General features: G+C 35.3%; 1 protein-coding gene across 3 annotated transcripts; it reads left to right on the top strand.

Annotated features, from left to right (window-relative positions):
- Window positions 1–7,982: 7,982 nt before the first annotated feature.
- Window positions 7,983–12,093, top strand: sirt3 (sirtuin 3). Of its 3 annotated transcripts, none has more exons than XM_052560058.1 (8): window positions 7,983–8,181; window positions 8,513–8,609; window positions 8,699–8,872; window positions 8,943–9,175; window positions 9,850–9,950; window positions 10,144–10,305; window positions 11,127–11,339; window positions 11,688–12,093. In XM_052560058.1, the coding sequence occupies exons 1-8, from the start codon at window positions 8,094–8,096 to the stop codon at window positions 11,709–11,711; spliced, it is 1,092 nt and encodes a 363-aa protein (XP_052416018.1). In that variant the 5' UTR covers window positions 7,983–8,093; the 3' UTR covers window positions 11,712–12,093. The 3 variants fall into 3 exon arrangements, with proteins under 3 accessions (XP_052416018.1, XP_052416020.1, XP_052416019.1); XM_052560059.1 differs by lacking the exon at window positions 7,983–8,181 and adding an exon at window positions 8,187–8,205; XM_052560060.1 differs by lacking the exon at window positions 8,513–8,609 and having other exon boundaries at window positions 8,054–8,181; window positions 8,641–8,872.
- The last annotated feature ends 2,820 nt before the right edge of the window (window positions 12,094–14,913 follow it).

The following is a 14,913-nucleotide window of genomic DNA, read 5'->3' as shown; positions in this document are numbered from 1 at the left end:
CCCCAACCCATTCCCCTCCCCCACTCATGCTCTCCTTGTTGTTCTTAAAGGGATAGAGGCTAAGAAAGTCATATGCATACAGTGGCTTCCCTAATTACCCATTTCCCTCACGATACCCTCTAATTGTATCTGCATAACAGCATTATGTTATTTGTTTCTCAGGGCTTCAAGAAACATTAGATAAGAAATGCAAATATAGTATAGATTCTCATCACATTATAATGCAATAACCAGTGAAATGCTAATTAGATAAATAAATTATTTTTAAACATGCTCAACACACACAATCAAGTTAAAGTGAATCTAAAGCAAGAGTGCTATTTAAATTTTTATTCATATATATATATATATATATATATATCTTATATTTAATATTAAAGAACTGAAAGCGGGATCAACCGCTAATAACAAACATAAAATTTTTTTAAGTGCATGTTATGACTTAGACCTTATTTACTGACATTTATGCATTCTGTAGGAATGCATGAGAGATATTTTATTTTATACATGACTTCTTCTCTGTTTTATTTTTGATACATCCACATTCATCAGAGAGAGAGAAAAAAATAGATGTTTTCTTGCATCAGTTTTTAAATTTATGCTCATGTTTAATGGCCCTCCTTCTTTGAAGGTTATACAATATGCATATGCCTAAACAGCACTAAAACAAATACTGAGATAAGATCAATATTCATTAAACAGCCTATAAAATTCAATTTTGGGTCCTGTCTGAATGCTGTTCTTCACTGGCAGTTTATGTTAGCATGATGAGCACAGTTTTAAAAAAATAAATACAAATAAAATCTGATTATTTGACACTGGCCTTTTACTTTATTTATTTTTGCCCCACTTGGCTTCTATGATAAGGAGAGCTTTCAGGTGGATAAGTCCTAGAAACAGCCAGTAATTGAAATCGTGATATACAGTGTTTGAAAATATTTGACATGCAGGTGGATGCAGAGTGGTTGGTAATAAAATCGTATTTTTGTCATTAGAAATTGAAAAATATCATTATGTAGCTTGGTCATTTATTTTGTTAGGTAGGCTACATTTACCATTTGGTAGTTATTTGTTAAGCCTACTTCTTAGCCTACTTCTTAAGAGGAGCAACATTAGTGCTAACAATACAATAATGAATTAGATCCAAGTACACAGTTTCGCCATTGGCAAGTAACATCTGTGCTTCCTCACCTTAGAAAAATGAAAACAGCCTCACTGCTTCATTGTATTCCAATGGCGTCAAGTTACAGGGGCCTGATGTATAAAATAAAAATCGGCACTGAAAGGTGCACATAGGATTTCTTAATTCAGGTTTATTTAAGTGTAATAAATGAAATGAAAAGGAAATGCTATTAAAATGTTCTGTGTGTGCTAATATTGTTTTCTGGAAAAAAAAATATGATACCTCATTCTTAAAACAAGTAAAAACACTTGAAGAGTTCAGATGCAAAAGCCTCTAAGTGCCATCTGAACTTTTCATATAAAATTAGGATTTTTATCAGGCTCCTATATTTATGTTACTGGCTCCTATATTCAGTTATTTCATTTGAATAGCCTGGAAAAGGACCTGCACATTGCAATTTAAGTAAAATGACTCAACCTAAGCATAAGGAGCTTGATAAACATCCTAATTTTAAATGAAAAGTTCAGATGGCACTTAGAGGCTTTTGCATCTGAACTCTTCACTTATTTTCACCTGGCCATTGACTTACATTGTATAGACAAATAACACAATGACATAATTTGAAGGATATGAGGGTGAATAAATGATTAAAGAATAATTTATTTTATTTTTTTTAGGTGAAATATCCCTTTAAGCAAAGAAAATCTGCAGTTGCTCCATCTGGTGTTGTAAATGGGACTTACAGGCTCCAGTTGAGAAGCAATACACCAGTGCATGTTTCTTATCTGACTATTTAGTCACACTTTTGTGTCTGCTATCAAGAGTACCTCAGCCATGCTGTACACAATGTTAATACAATATTGAAAATCTTAATTGAAACGATTTGCTCTCAGTACATTTTGTGGTTTTGAGGCCACTAATGGGGGTTGGGAAAAATAATCAAATATTTATCAGTTCTCTCAATAACGATACCACAGACAGAAAATACTGATTTTTTTTTTTATAAAAGGTCGAACATAAAGGCATAGCCCATAATAAATTGTAAGGATTTTCTTTAACTTAGACAGTTATATACATTGCACTAAAACAAATGCATAAAAACAATTTTTTTTTACAAAAATGAATTGCTCAGAAAGAATAAAATAATCTTGTTGTGAAACAATATAACATCTTTTACTGCACTAACAATGCACTAACATGTCATTAGCTTGAAGGGTAACACTTTAGAATAAGGTTCCATTAGTTAATGTTAGTTAATGTATTAATTAACATGAACAAACAATGAATAATACATTTATTACTGTATTTATTCATCTTCGTTAATGTTAGTTAATGAAAATACAGTTATTCATTGTTAGTTCATGGTAATTCACAGTGCATTAACTAATGTTAACAAGCACAATTTCTGATTTAAATAATGCATTAGTAAATGTTGAAATTAACATTAACTAAGACTTATAAATGCTGTAGAAGGATTGTTCTTGCTTAGTTCATGTTAATTAATACATTAACTAACATTAACTAATGGAACCTTATTCTAAAGTGTTACCGCTTGAAGTTATAATTCTCCAATCCCACATATGCTAACCACAAGAAATTTATATTTCGCATGGCACGTCAACTTTTCATTTTTAAAAATGATTTTTTTTCCCACATGTGATTTGTCTTTGCAGATTAATGTGTTAATTGGCATACATGCTAAATGAAAATGCTATTTTACTGACATTAGGTGATCTTCTAGAGGAGCAGAAACTTTTTTAAAAAGAAAGAGGTTTTGAGTATTTTAGTCTTTTGATTCACTATACAGTAGTTTTATCAAACATTACCAAAGCAAGTTTACAGAGACAAGAGAGCTAGTTCTGGATTATTTCTATGCTATTTGCTACCAATAGTAGTTTTATGTAACCGCAGTAGCTCTGGGCATGTGACCAAAAGTGCAGTTCTTAATGGTTGGCCAGTTTTGTTCGCAGTGCAACGGAAAACAGATTACAAAAATATTGCATGTACTGCATGCTTGTGTTAATTTTGATACAAACAGATACATTAAGTGCATTCAAATTGAAATGTTGTCTTTGTGAACAGGCCTTATTTCTTCTCTTTTTGGACAAATTCAATCATCGGGTTCATTTGAATTTCACACAATGTGTTTGGAACTGAAGCCTTAAGGTTGGACACTGTGTTCACTCGTAGACAGTGCTTTTCTACATGAGCTAATTGGCTATGTGATTGTCTAAAACTCCTTCTACATGAAATGCAGTGGTATGCCTTTCTCCAGTGTGCACTCTTTCATGTTTCACCAGGTTTCTAGACTCCACAATGTGAGCACTTCAAAGGTTTTTCTCCAGTATGGATTCTTTTGTGCCGCTCCAAGTCTCAGGCTCTCATAAAGGAATTTCCACATTCAGAGCAAACAAGAGCTGTCACACCGCTATGTATTTTCTGGTGCTGTGTAAAAAATAGTCAAGTAATAGAAAACTCTTCCCACAAACAAAGTTGCTCATTTGAATGCTTAACTTCATTTAATTTATGCATTTAGAATACACTTTTATCCAAAGCATCTTACAGTGCATTCAGAGCTATACATTTTCTTTTTGCTAGTATGTGTGTTCCCTGGGAATCACACCCACAACTTCTTGTGCTGCTAACACAATACTCTACCACTGAGCCACAGGAACAGCATTAGATCAGCAAAGGATCTTCTCAGCAATGACTTGAAAACAAATTTTGACCACACTGTTCACAGCATAATGGCCTTTCTCTAAAGTGAAACTGAAGGTGAAATTCGAGGCTTTGCATATAAGTGAAACCTTTAACACACAAATGGCATGAGAAAGGCCTCTCACCTGTGTGGATTCTTATGTGATACTTCAGGTGTCCTATTTGAGGAAAAGTGGTGGCATGTAAAATTGTTTTTGGCCTCTGTGCTTTCATGTGAGAAACCCTCTGAAGTTTGTGAACCACTAAAAGAGTTTTCTCCAATTACTGAATTGGGAGCTTCCTGATTCTCCTCCTTTTTGATCTGCACTTGACATTCCTTGTTTGATTCCATCAGTTCTAAAATAAACATACGAAAAAGAAATTCAAGGGGAACCCATTTTAAATTAAAGGACATTTAAAGGGCAAATTTTGTAAAACAAAACAATTACTGAACAATCATAAATGAACACAAACCTCTTTGTTTTGCAGCCACTTCATCATTTAGCATTACTGATGTCTTCACTCTCTACAACAAAATCAGTTTTACCACAGCGTCATGCGGAAATTGTTATTACACCACACTTGATTCCTGCTGGCTTGAACCTCAGTGGACTCTTGATGGGAATGTTTCCAACATTTATTGGTGATTTACTGAGGGAGTGACTTCACTGAAGATTGTGTTGTATGATTTTCTATGTGGCACGTTGGACTATAGGACGAAACCTGTGAAAAATAAATAACCAAATCCTTTTTTATACTGCCAGCTGTTAAAACACAGCAGAATGACAATTAAATAAATCCCATGTTGGAAGCATGGGCTAAAAGACAAGGCATATGCAGGTGTACCATGCACTTACAGATAGCTGCCACATATACTTAGACACATAGACTGTGAGAACAAGCAGATCAGACGTGTCAGTGGCTAGTGGCACATCATGTTCCCTCAGTGAGAAAAACCACACTGCAAGGAGGTCGCCTTTCTTTATGAGGCCTGGCCTACAGTATATGAGAGGGAGAGATTCAACATTCTCCATGTTGAAACAAGTAGCATCTTTGCTGATTTCATAAAAAGCATTGTGCAGAGTAACTACATACAGTATGAACTACATGCACTACAGACTTTGAAGCAGGGTGTCCAGTCCTACTCCTGAAGGGTCACTACCTCTGCAGGAAACTGACACTCCAGGGGTAGGACTGGACACTTTTAGAGTTTAAGAGGACTTTTAATGTTTTCTCTAATCCGTTCCCGGCCCAGAATTCTCAGCATTCTTAGCTAACACCTGTTGGAAAAACACCTGTAGTGATGGTTTCACGATGTAGTTCAGCATTTTTCTACAAACCTCATTGTTGGCAATGTATATTATGCTCAAGAACATTATTATAACTTTATCATATCAGTATATTGCTTGTTATATCAAGGCATGTTAAGGTAAAACTCTCTCAACACCACCTTTGCTGCAATGCAAATTATGGTGGAAATTGCAGCCACCCTCCTTATTCCTTTTATTATACTTTTCTCCCTCTCACTTGTACTTCATATAACCCAGATTGCACACCTGATGGTAGATAATGTATTCTGATGACAACTTTTCATACCTTTTATGGACCTTGACACTGTTATTTACTTGGCAATCTATGGGACAGTCTCAAGCCTCCGGGTTTTCATCCAAAATATCTTAAATTGTATTCCGAAAATGAACTGAGCTTTTACGGGTTTGGAACGACATGGGGATAAAAGATTAATGACAAGATTTTCATTTTAGGATGAAGTACCCCTTTAATAGATAGTTTTATTAAAGACCTTAATGCTGACGAGGATTCTAACACAGAATCCTCAGAAGGACTGGTCTGGGAAAGACACACTCACTAGAAGTCCACTTGTGATTGGATCGTTGAAAATGCATTTTAAACCAGTTCGGAACAGGTCATTATGTTAAAAGTCCATACTTATGCACCATGCTATAGGTTCTCTTGTATGTGTAAATGAACATGGTGCAGCAGTCTAAAGAATTGATTGCAGTCTGAGACTGTAACAGAAAAACCACATAAAAATTAGGACTGCTCCTTAATTTAATAAGATGACTGATATGGACTACTTTTATAGTATATAGACTTTTTTCAAGCTTGACAGCCTGCTGTTGAAAACGGATATTTTACAGAAAATAAGTTGAAATAATGAACTTTCAAAAACACATGGAATAAATTAAAGACATAAAAAAGTTTTAGAAAATGCAATCAAAAGTAAATATCTCTGCTTCTCATGTGTCAATTAAATTAAATTAAATTCGAGTTTATTTGTATAGCGCTTTTTACGATCCAAATCATTGCAAAGCAACTTTACAGAGAGTTAAGTTTCTACAATATTTAGTAGTAGCTTATAAGTGGTGGCTGTCAGTTTATGTGCATATGACAGGAATTTTTCATAAAAAAATAATACAAGACGTAGTCAACCATATGATGAAGACTATTAACAGCAGTTATAATGTGACTGCATAGTAAATAGCAATATTTGTAAGTTCTGGATGTTGTTTCTGGGTTAGCATCATCTGAGGTCCTCTGAGGGGTCAGCATCATCTCTTCTCAGGTAAAGCTAAAGCTTTTGTGACCTTAGGGAGCATGATGGATTGTAACATGGTATAAGGCTAGTTAGGAATGCAGGAGCTAAACCATTTAGGGCCTTATAGGGAAGTAATGATCATTTGTAACTGATACGGAACTTAATAGGTAGCCAGTGCTGAGACTGTAAAATTGGGGTAATATGATCATATTTTCTTGACCTGGTAAGGACTCTAGATGCTGCATTTTGGACTACCTGTAGCTTGTTTATTGACGAAGCAGGACAACCACCAAGAAGTGCATTACAATAGTCCAGTCTAGAGGTAATAAATGCATGAACTAGCTTCTCTGCATCAGAAACAGATAAGATGTTTCGTAACTTGGCAATGTTTCTAAGATAGAAGAATGTAGCATGGGAAATATGGTTTTCAAAAGACAAGTTGCTGTCTAATATAACACCCAGATTTCTCACTGTAGAGGAAGTAACAGTACATCCGTCTAGTTGCAAACTGTAGTCTACAAGATTCTGTGTATTGTTTTTTGGTCCAATAATTTATATCTCTGTCTTATCCGAATATAATAGGAGAAAATTATTGGTCATCCAATCTTTTACATTTTTAACACACTCTGTTAGCTTTGATGATTAGAAGTTTCATCTGGTCTCGTTGAGATATTTAGTTGAGTATCATCATCAATGCCCTGTACTTTATATATCAATGTTTGAGCTGCTTAAAAAAGAGAAACAAATATTAGAACTGAACACACAGCAATATTACTTTCACGTTCATTTAACATCACTAACACAACACGACGTCGTAAAATGCTTCAGCACCTTTGTAAAATAAATAAATACATACATAAATAGATAAAAAAATAAACCACGTAAAAATGATTATATTGACTTATGCACCTAAAATCACTGAAAAATACTCTCCTCGTTTATTTAATCGGACAGATCAACAGTCCGCTGAGCATCCGTAGTGACGTCATAAAAGCGACACAGAAAAGCAAAATCAAAGTCTTGCTTTTATTTAGCTTATAGACAAAATCATTAAATACATTTAAAAAAAAACTTTAAGTGTCAAAGGGGTATGTTTTGTTAAAAAATATTTAACTATTAAAATATGGAATCTACTAATGAAAGTTTAACATCTAGTATCTCGATGTAAGTTATCGGAATATATCTCCTGTATCTTAGTTCATGACCTACATAACCCATTAGCTTTAGCTTTTCAAACACATTTGCATACACACTGACACATCGAAGAAAATGAAAAAATTATATATATATATAATTTATATTTTTACTAATTATTGACTATTTATTTAGGTAAATGCTGTGTCCTTTCAACTAGAATGAACAAGCTGTCATCAGAAACACTTCATTCGCGACATCCAATCGTAAGTACTGTAGTAATTACGCATTAAAAACTTGAACCGAAAGTAGTTATAAATAAAGCGTATTTATTATTTCAATATAGTCATGTTGCATGGATACAATATATTGTAGTGCATACATAGGAAAGAATGTACAGACAAATGGCTTTTATCATCAGTCATATAATTTTCTGGAAACTCCATTATGTCTGTTACGGTAATGCCTGCGTCACCATTCTGCCTCTGGTTGTTCCTGCATGTTTATATTTACTCCTGCAAATCAAATTCGCTGAAATAATGCATGCCTTTTGACAAAGTAGGAGTCTAGCCAGAGTCCATTATGCTGTACTTAAAAACGGGTCTAAATGTGTGCAGATGCTGTTTTACAGAGAAGTCCTTATGGAGAAGAGGACTGTCTACTACTGAAAGTATTTTCTTGTTACTGAAATAACGTTAGTCGTTATGTTTTCTGTAGCTACTTTTTGTTGCAAATGCCAGTGTAGTTACTGTTAATCGTGGTATATACACACTATCTGTGTACTAATACACTAACAATGAATGACTGTTTCTGCGCTGAAGATAATATTAGCCTTAGTGTTGTTTCCGAGTTAAAATATCCAATCATCTTTAAAACAATAATAATGTACATTTACTAGAGAATCAACGCATCCTAAATCCTTATTTTTGGCTGCTTAGTCTGTAACACTGTTCTTTTTGACCCGTGGTAAAAGAGAATCTTACAATGATGTTTTTTCTCAGCTCTGATGAGGACAAACCTTGCCCATCAAAAGATATTGTCACATATCCCTCATGCACAAAAGGGTGCTGTATTTCTTTCACAATTTCTATTTTGTCCGTAAGTATTGTTTTCTTTACTTTCCCCCCAGTTAAGATCCCATTGAATCCCAGAGATTTGAATGTGAATCAAACATTTTGACCTGATAGAGCTGCCTTCACAAGATGTGGTGGCGTAAGAGGGCTGTTCGGAGGAGGCCGTGGCAACATCCGCCAGCAGACTCTGGAGGACATTGCAGAAAATATTAGAGAACGCAAGTTCAAAAGAATTGTGGTGATGGCAGGGGCAGGTATCAGCACACCCAGTGGAATCCCAGACTTCAGGTAAAGAATACTCATAAAGGTCCACCTTTGAGATGGTTGCAACTTCTCTCAAATCATATTTCTCCCACAGAACGCCTGGCAGCGGTCTTTATGACAACCTTCAGCAGTACAATCTGCCCTATGCTGAGGCCATATTTGAAATTAATTACTTTCATCACAATCCAAACCCTTTTTTTGCTCTTGCCAAAGAGCTTTATCCTGGTAATTACCAACCCAATCTGACACACTACTTCATTCGCCTGCTTCACGATAAGGGACAACTACTCAGGATGTACACGCAAAACATTGATGGACTCGAACGAAGTGAGTGAAGTTCTTTTATCTCACATTACTAACGGTAAAATACGTTTCCACTGAAAAATACTACTGCTTAATCAAGAAAAACATAATAGGGAATTTTATCTATACAGGTGCATCTCAATAAATTAGAATGTCATGGAAAAGTTCATTTATTTCAGTAATTCAACTCAAATTGGGAAACGTGTGTATTAAATAAATTCAATGCACACAGACTGAAGCAGTTTAAGTCTTTGGTTCTTTTAATTGTGATGATTTTGGCTCACATTTAACAAAAACACACCAATTCACTATCTTATCAAATTAGAATACTTCATAAGACCAATAAAAAAACATTTTTAGTGAACTGTTGGCCTTCTGATGAATTGGTGGGTCTTAAACTACTTCAGTCAGTGCTGAAAATCAAAATGGTCATATATGTCCAGTGGACTGAAGTCTGTCAGGTAAAACAAGACCCTATTGAACTCAAAAACATGTAGTAGTACACAAGTTGTAACATAGTACCCCTTTACTAAAAACTAGACTAAGTGGTAACTTGCACAGAGATGGTGAAACTGGTATTCGTATAATAATTAGGCTATTTTAATGAAAGCTGTTATTTATTATTATCAAAAGGTCTTAACAGAGTCAACGATTGTGTAGATCATTTATAAATGTCATTGATCTTTCATTGATTTCAGTGGCTGGCATTCCCCCAAAGATGTTGGTGGAGGCACATGGAACATTTGCCACGGCCACATGCACAGTTTGCCGAAGGGATTACAAGGGAGAGGAACTCAGGGTGAGTATGTGTCGTTGAACCATGGCACTGAATATTTTACCCCTGGAACTGCACTTCAAATAAACTCGTACTCGTTTATAAACAAGCATTTCACAGCCTGATTCTGACAGAATATTCTTTCTCTGTGATTTATTTCTGGTATGGTTGTTGAAATAAAGAGTTAATCTCCTGACTTATGGCCATCTCCCATTAGAATGATATCATGGAAGGAACGATCCCCAAATGCCCTACCTGTAAAGGAATCATCAAGCCTGACATTGTGTTCTTTGGTGAGGAGCTCCCTCAGCAATTCTTCACCTACCTCACAGACTTCCCGATAGCAGACTTACTCATTGTCATGGGAACATCTCTAGAGGTGAGGAAAAGCTGCTGAATCTGTTAATGAGATTTTTGTCAAGCTAAGCTCTGGATTTGTACCCACTGAACAAATGCAGTGTGAGACCAAGACCCTTTAATACATTTAAACCCATTAGTTGCTGTATTTTCTGTTTGCCACGTCTGGTTGGCCTGCACTTACATGGTTGAGTCTTTAGGGGCTTTCGCTCCAGTGGAAGGTTTTAGTTTCTCTAACTATTGGTGGAAGTACCTGCTTTTTGAAACATTTCCCCCCCAGGAAATTAACTCCATTAACAAGTGATAGATGGACCAGTGCCAGGCACTTCTCTGTCCTACATGTAGTCTGTGTATTTTTTTTAAATTTTATTATGTGATTTTAACTTCTGCTTTATTATGGTTAGGAATTAGTTGTTGTTTATATTTTTATTTTAACTCTGTTTTATTTATTTTAATTTTTTTGCACAATGTATTGCACAGCTACATACACTTTATTTTTTTTCCATAGCTTTCAAATTGAATATTGTTTGGAGGACAGCAATATAAAAAAATAAAAAAATAAAATTGAGGATAAAATGAATAAAACTTTGTCATTTTTAATTCTTAATAATTGTATAATATATGTGTATATTATTATACAATTATTCTATTATTATTGTAAAATAATCAATAAAATAATTTGAAATGGTTTTATTACCAATTTATACCAAGTATACCTGTAAATATAATCTGCGGATCATTTGCAAAAACAGGTCTTGTGTTATGGAACTACATCCCCAGCAGATGTCGCTGTTGGGTTATCTGCTTACTGCTTTCAAAAAGGTCTGTTTTCTGCGTTGTTAGGTGGAGCCCTTCGCCAGCCTGGCTGGTGCCATGCGCGGTTCAGTGTCACGTCTTTTGATAAATCGAGATCTTGTGGGGCCTTTTGCTTGGGGGAACAAACGTCACAATGACGTGGCTGAGCTGGGTGACGTAGTTAGTGGGGTAAAAAAACTGGTGGAGCTCCTTGGATGGAAGCAGGAATTAGAAGCCCTAATGAATGTTGGCAGAGACAAGGTAAGTTTTAATCAGTCTCTGTTCTTACATAAATCACACGAGTAGATGCATGTAGATTAGTCTGCTGTATTCTACAAGAGTTATGGAGATATACATTTTTTATGCTCCTCTTGCACCATTATCTATCATATTTCAAATACCGTAATTGCCAGAATATTCTTCATGACTTTATCTTTAAATACTGGTCCATTGTAATAACATTGACAAAACAGCTCGAAGCTGCTTTACTATCTTTAACTGTGTTTAATGTTTCCTTTTTTGTAAGGAAATATTTGGTAGAAATGTTTATTCTCATTTCATAACCCCAAAAACTAGAGGTGTCTAAAAGTTTTCTCTCCTTTTCTATAGACTTCAGTGAACCAGGAGGAGTGAGCAACCGAATTTCATCCCGACATGGGATTGTTTGTTGTTCGGCCCTTTGGAAAGCCCAGTTATTGCCTCAGTAGTGAGCATGCACTAGAGGGACAGAGTTTCATTTGTTGAAAAGGTGTACTTGAATATATTGGGTTGAGCATGAAGATCAAGAACTTAACAGATAATGTTTTTGGTAATGTGGTAAAATAATGAATACAGTAATGTAGCTTAAATATGCAAAACAAGAATTTCATCTCTGTTTGTTTAGCTGGCTGTTATCCATCATCTTAAACAAATTTTATGACTATGGTGATATGATTAATTTATTCTGTAACTAAGGGTGGTTCTGAGATAAAGTGAAAAAACACCCTGATGAATAATAAAAGCTTTTTCTAGAATATGAATGGAGTCCGTATCTTATGTGAGTGTGAATAATTTTTATCCTTTTTGTCAAATGTATCAATGCTTTTCCAAGAATAACTTTAAATGCAACATTATTAAAATACATTGAAAATGAAATAGAAAATGTCAAACCAAGCGTCATTATTGTAAACAAACATAGCACATACCAAACCTTTTACACACACACACAAATAAATAAACAAATAAACATATTGTTAGACATACTATTCCATGAAAATTAACAAGCAGATTTAAACATTTTGTAGATGGCAATACAGTGGAATATGTCTATAATTAATGTCATGAACTACACAGTAATTTTTAGTGATGTCCGAAATCATATTGCACATTATTGAGTGCACTCATTCAGTCCCATAATGCACTGCAGTAATTTGTGTAAACTGCTAACATGCACTCAGTGGCTAGCTGCTAGAAGATGCTCAAGCAACTAGGAGTTACACTGAAAAATTTCCATGCCTCATATAAAGATTACTTTTTTTCATGTAGTTTCTGAGTTTACATATTCATTTTTATTCACTACTTCAAGTGCACTGAAAGTGAAAGTGACGTGACATTCAGCCAAGTATGGTGACCCATACTCAAAATTCGTGCTCTGCATTTAACCCATCCAAAGTGCACACACAGTGTAATCACACACCTGGAGCAGTGGGCAGCCATTAATGCTGCGGCGCCCGGGGAGCAGTTGGGGGTTCGATGCCTTGGTCAAGTCACGGGATTGCCAGCCCGAGATTCGAACCCACAACCCCAAGGTTAGGAGTCAAACTCTCTGCACATGGGATTTTGCACACAACCAGCAAACATTTACTGAAAATATTGATGTCAGTTGGCTACTCCAAAAATGGCTCAGGAAAGTGTATGTTAAGTTCTAACAGAAGCTGTAGTATCATTGGTTTAAAGACATCACTTGGTTTGGTATATTCAGATATCTAAAGTCATTCAATTAACCATAAACAAATTACTGTATCTGCGAACAGTCCCTAAAGGAATAGATCACCAAAAATATATATTTTTTTGTCATCATTTACTCATCCTCTCACCATTTTAAACCTGTTCTTTCTAAAGTGTTGAACACAAGAGAAGATATTTTGAAGAACCAAACAGTGATTTGGTTCCATAGACTTCCATAGTAAGGAAATAAATATTATGAAAGTCAATGAGGACCATCAACTGTTTAATTTCCAGCATTCTTCAAAATATCTTATTTTATGTTTAACATTAGGAAGAAACTCGTACAGGTTTGGAACTGTGATAAATGACAATAACATCATTTTCATTTTTGGGTGGACTATCCCTTTAAGGGACTAACTAATTTACAGGCAAAGTCACAGTACATTAACAGAAGTCAGTAAAGAGAACTGAAAAACAGCAGAAAAACAAGGCCCAGGGTCTCTGTTTACCTGTGTGAACATGCTATAGTCCTGCTGCAGGGAGGCATAAGGACTACAGATGATAATTACAATTCCAGTAAACTGCAAAGTCTGTACTGCAAGATGCCTGCAGTGCTACAGGAAGGACAGCTGAACATCCTTGTAGTGGCAAACCACATGTAAACATGCGTCCCCCTGGACCTGTTCAAGAACTTACAAGAACCTTGTTGGAAAAGAGTGGAGTAACATCTCACAGCAAAAACTGGAAAATCTGGTGGAGTACAAAGATGCACTAGTTCTTAAAGCAGCTGGTGGCCACACAAGATATTCAAAGTGACTTGGATATCAGGGACTCATTAATCCATTTCTATTCGACAGTGAAACGTGTTCAGTTTATGTCTTAGTTGATGAGTCTTTTTATCTTAGTACAATTAATTCTGCATGTTAAGAAATTTAAGTAAAAGCAGTTGAGTATGTTGACATTGTTACATGTGCCTCAACTTACTTCCCACACATAGACGCTTCATTTGTCCAGTAAAAAAAGCAATGCATTTTGTGGTTTGGTTTGTCATGCCATGTAATGTTTTATATCTTTTTTTTTTTTTTTTTTTTTTTTTTTACAGCGTTTTGACATTGTTGGAGTGAATGAAAAACAAGCTGTGCTCATCACATCCATAAACTCCCATATATTGACACACAATAAGGGAAATAGTTGCAGGACTCATTATTTTGTCTGTTGAGATGGTGAACTACGTAGTTCATTGTGTCATTACGTCTCAGAGTCTGAGTATGTCTGACACTACATCTCTGTCTATTTCAGTTCAGCCTGCTGGCTAGTGTTGCTCGGGACTATACAGGGTCTGAACAGATCAAGCAAACAACAACCTCAATTGTCCGACAATTCAAGATGTCTAATGGAAGAAACAAAATTTTTTAAAGAGTTAGATCTAGCTAGATTAATATATACATGTAAATGTTTTCAATAAAACAAAAAATTTTGATTTTATTTTTAAGAATCAGGTACAAAGGGACCCTTGGTTGGGAAGGAAAGATGTTCACCAAGGCCTTGGTTGTTCTTAATTCTCTAAGAAATGCCAATATCAGGCTTAAGGGAGAAGCTGCACTTGATCACGCAGACATTTAATTTATAATTCATGGGGGGGGTATGTGAAACTTTCTCATGATGTTTTGGAGGCTTCACAGAAAGCCTTCAACTCACTGTAACATTAGGAAGTCCTATTTTAGACCTCTGTTAGAGAATAGTGGCTTTACCACAAATGTCTCATTACACCAATATGCAGTTTCCATTTTCAGAAGAATGAAATCAAACTCAAAGCTATACAGGATCTATGGAAAATGTAAAATACTAGCAAAATCAAATGTATCAAAATATGCAGTGGCACTTGAGGGACTGTGCGGTTACTAAATCA

Source organism: Carassius gibelio, chromosome B7, assembly GCF_023724105.1.
Source record: "Carassius gibelio isolate Cgi1373 ecotype wild population from Czech Republic chromosome B7, carGib1.2-hapl.c, whole genome shotgun sequence".
In the NCBI taxonomy this organism is placed as follows: Eukaryota; Metazoa; Chordata; class Actinopteri; order Cypriniformes; family Cyprinidae; genus Carassius; species Carassius gibelio.
The sequence above is the reverse complement of the archived record's forward strand: the minus strand, read 5'-3'. Positions and strand labels throughout refer to the sequence as shown.

Bases quoted from the DNA above. Each gene is read 5' to 3' on its own strand.
- sirt3 (XM_052560058.1), top strand. From the start codon at position 8,094: ATGCTGTACTTAAAAACGGGTCTAAATGTGTGCAGATGCTGTTTTACA. The intron at 9,951-10,143 runs GTGAGTATGTGT...ATCTCCCATTAG, and splicing joins ACAAGGGAGAGGAACTCAGG to AATGATATCATGGAAGGAAC. The intron at 11,340-11,687 runs GTAAGTTTTAAT...CCTTTTCTATAG, and splicing joins TGAATGTTGGCAGAGACAAG to ACTTCAGTGAACCAGGAGGA.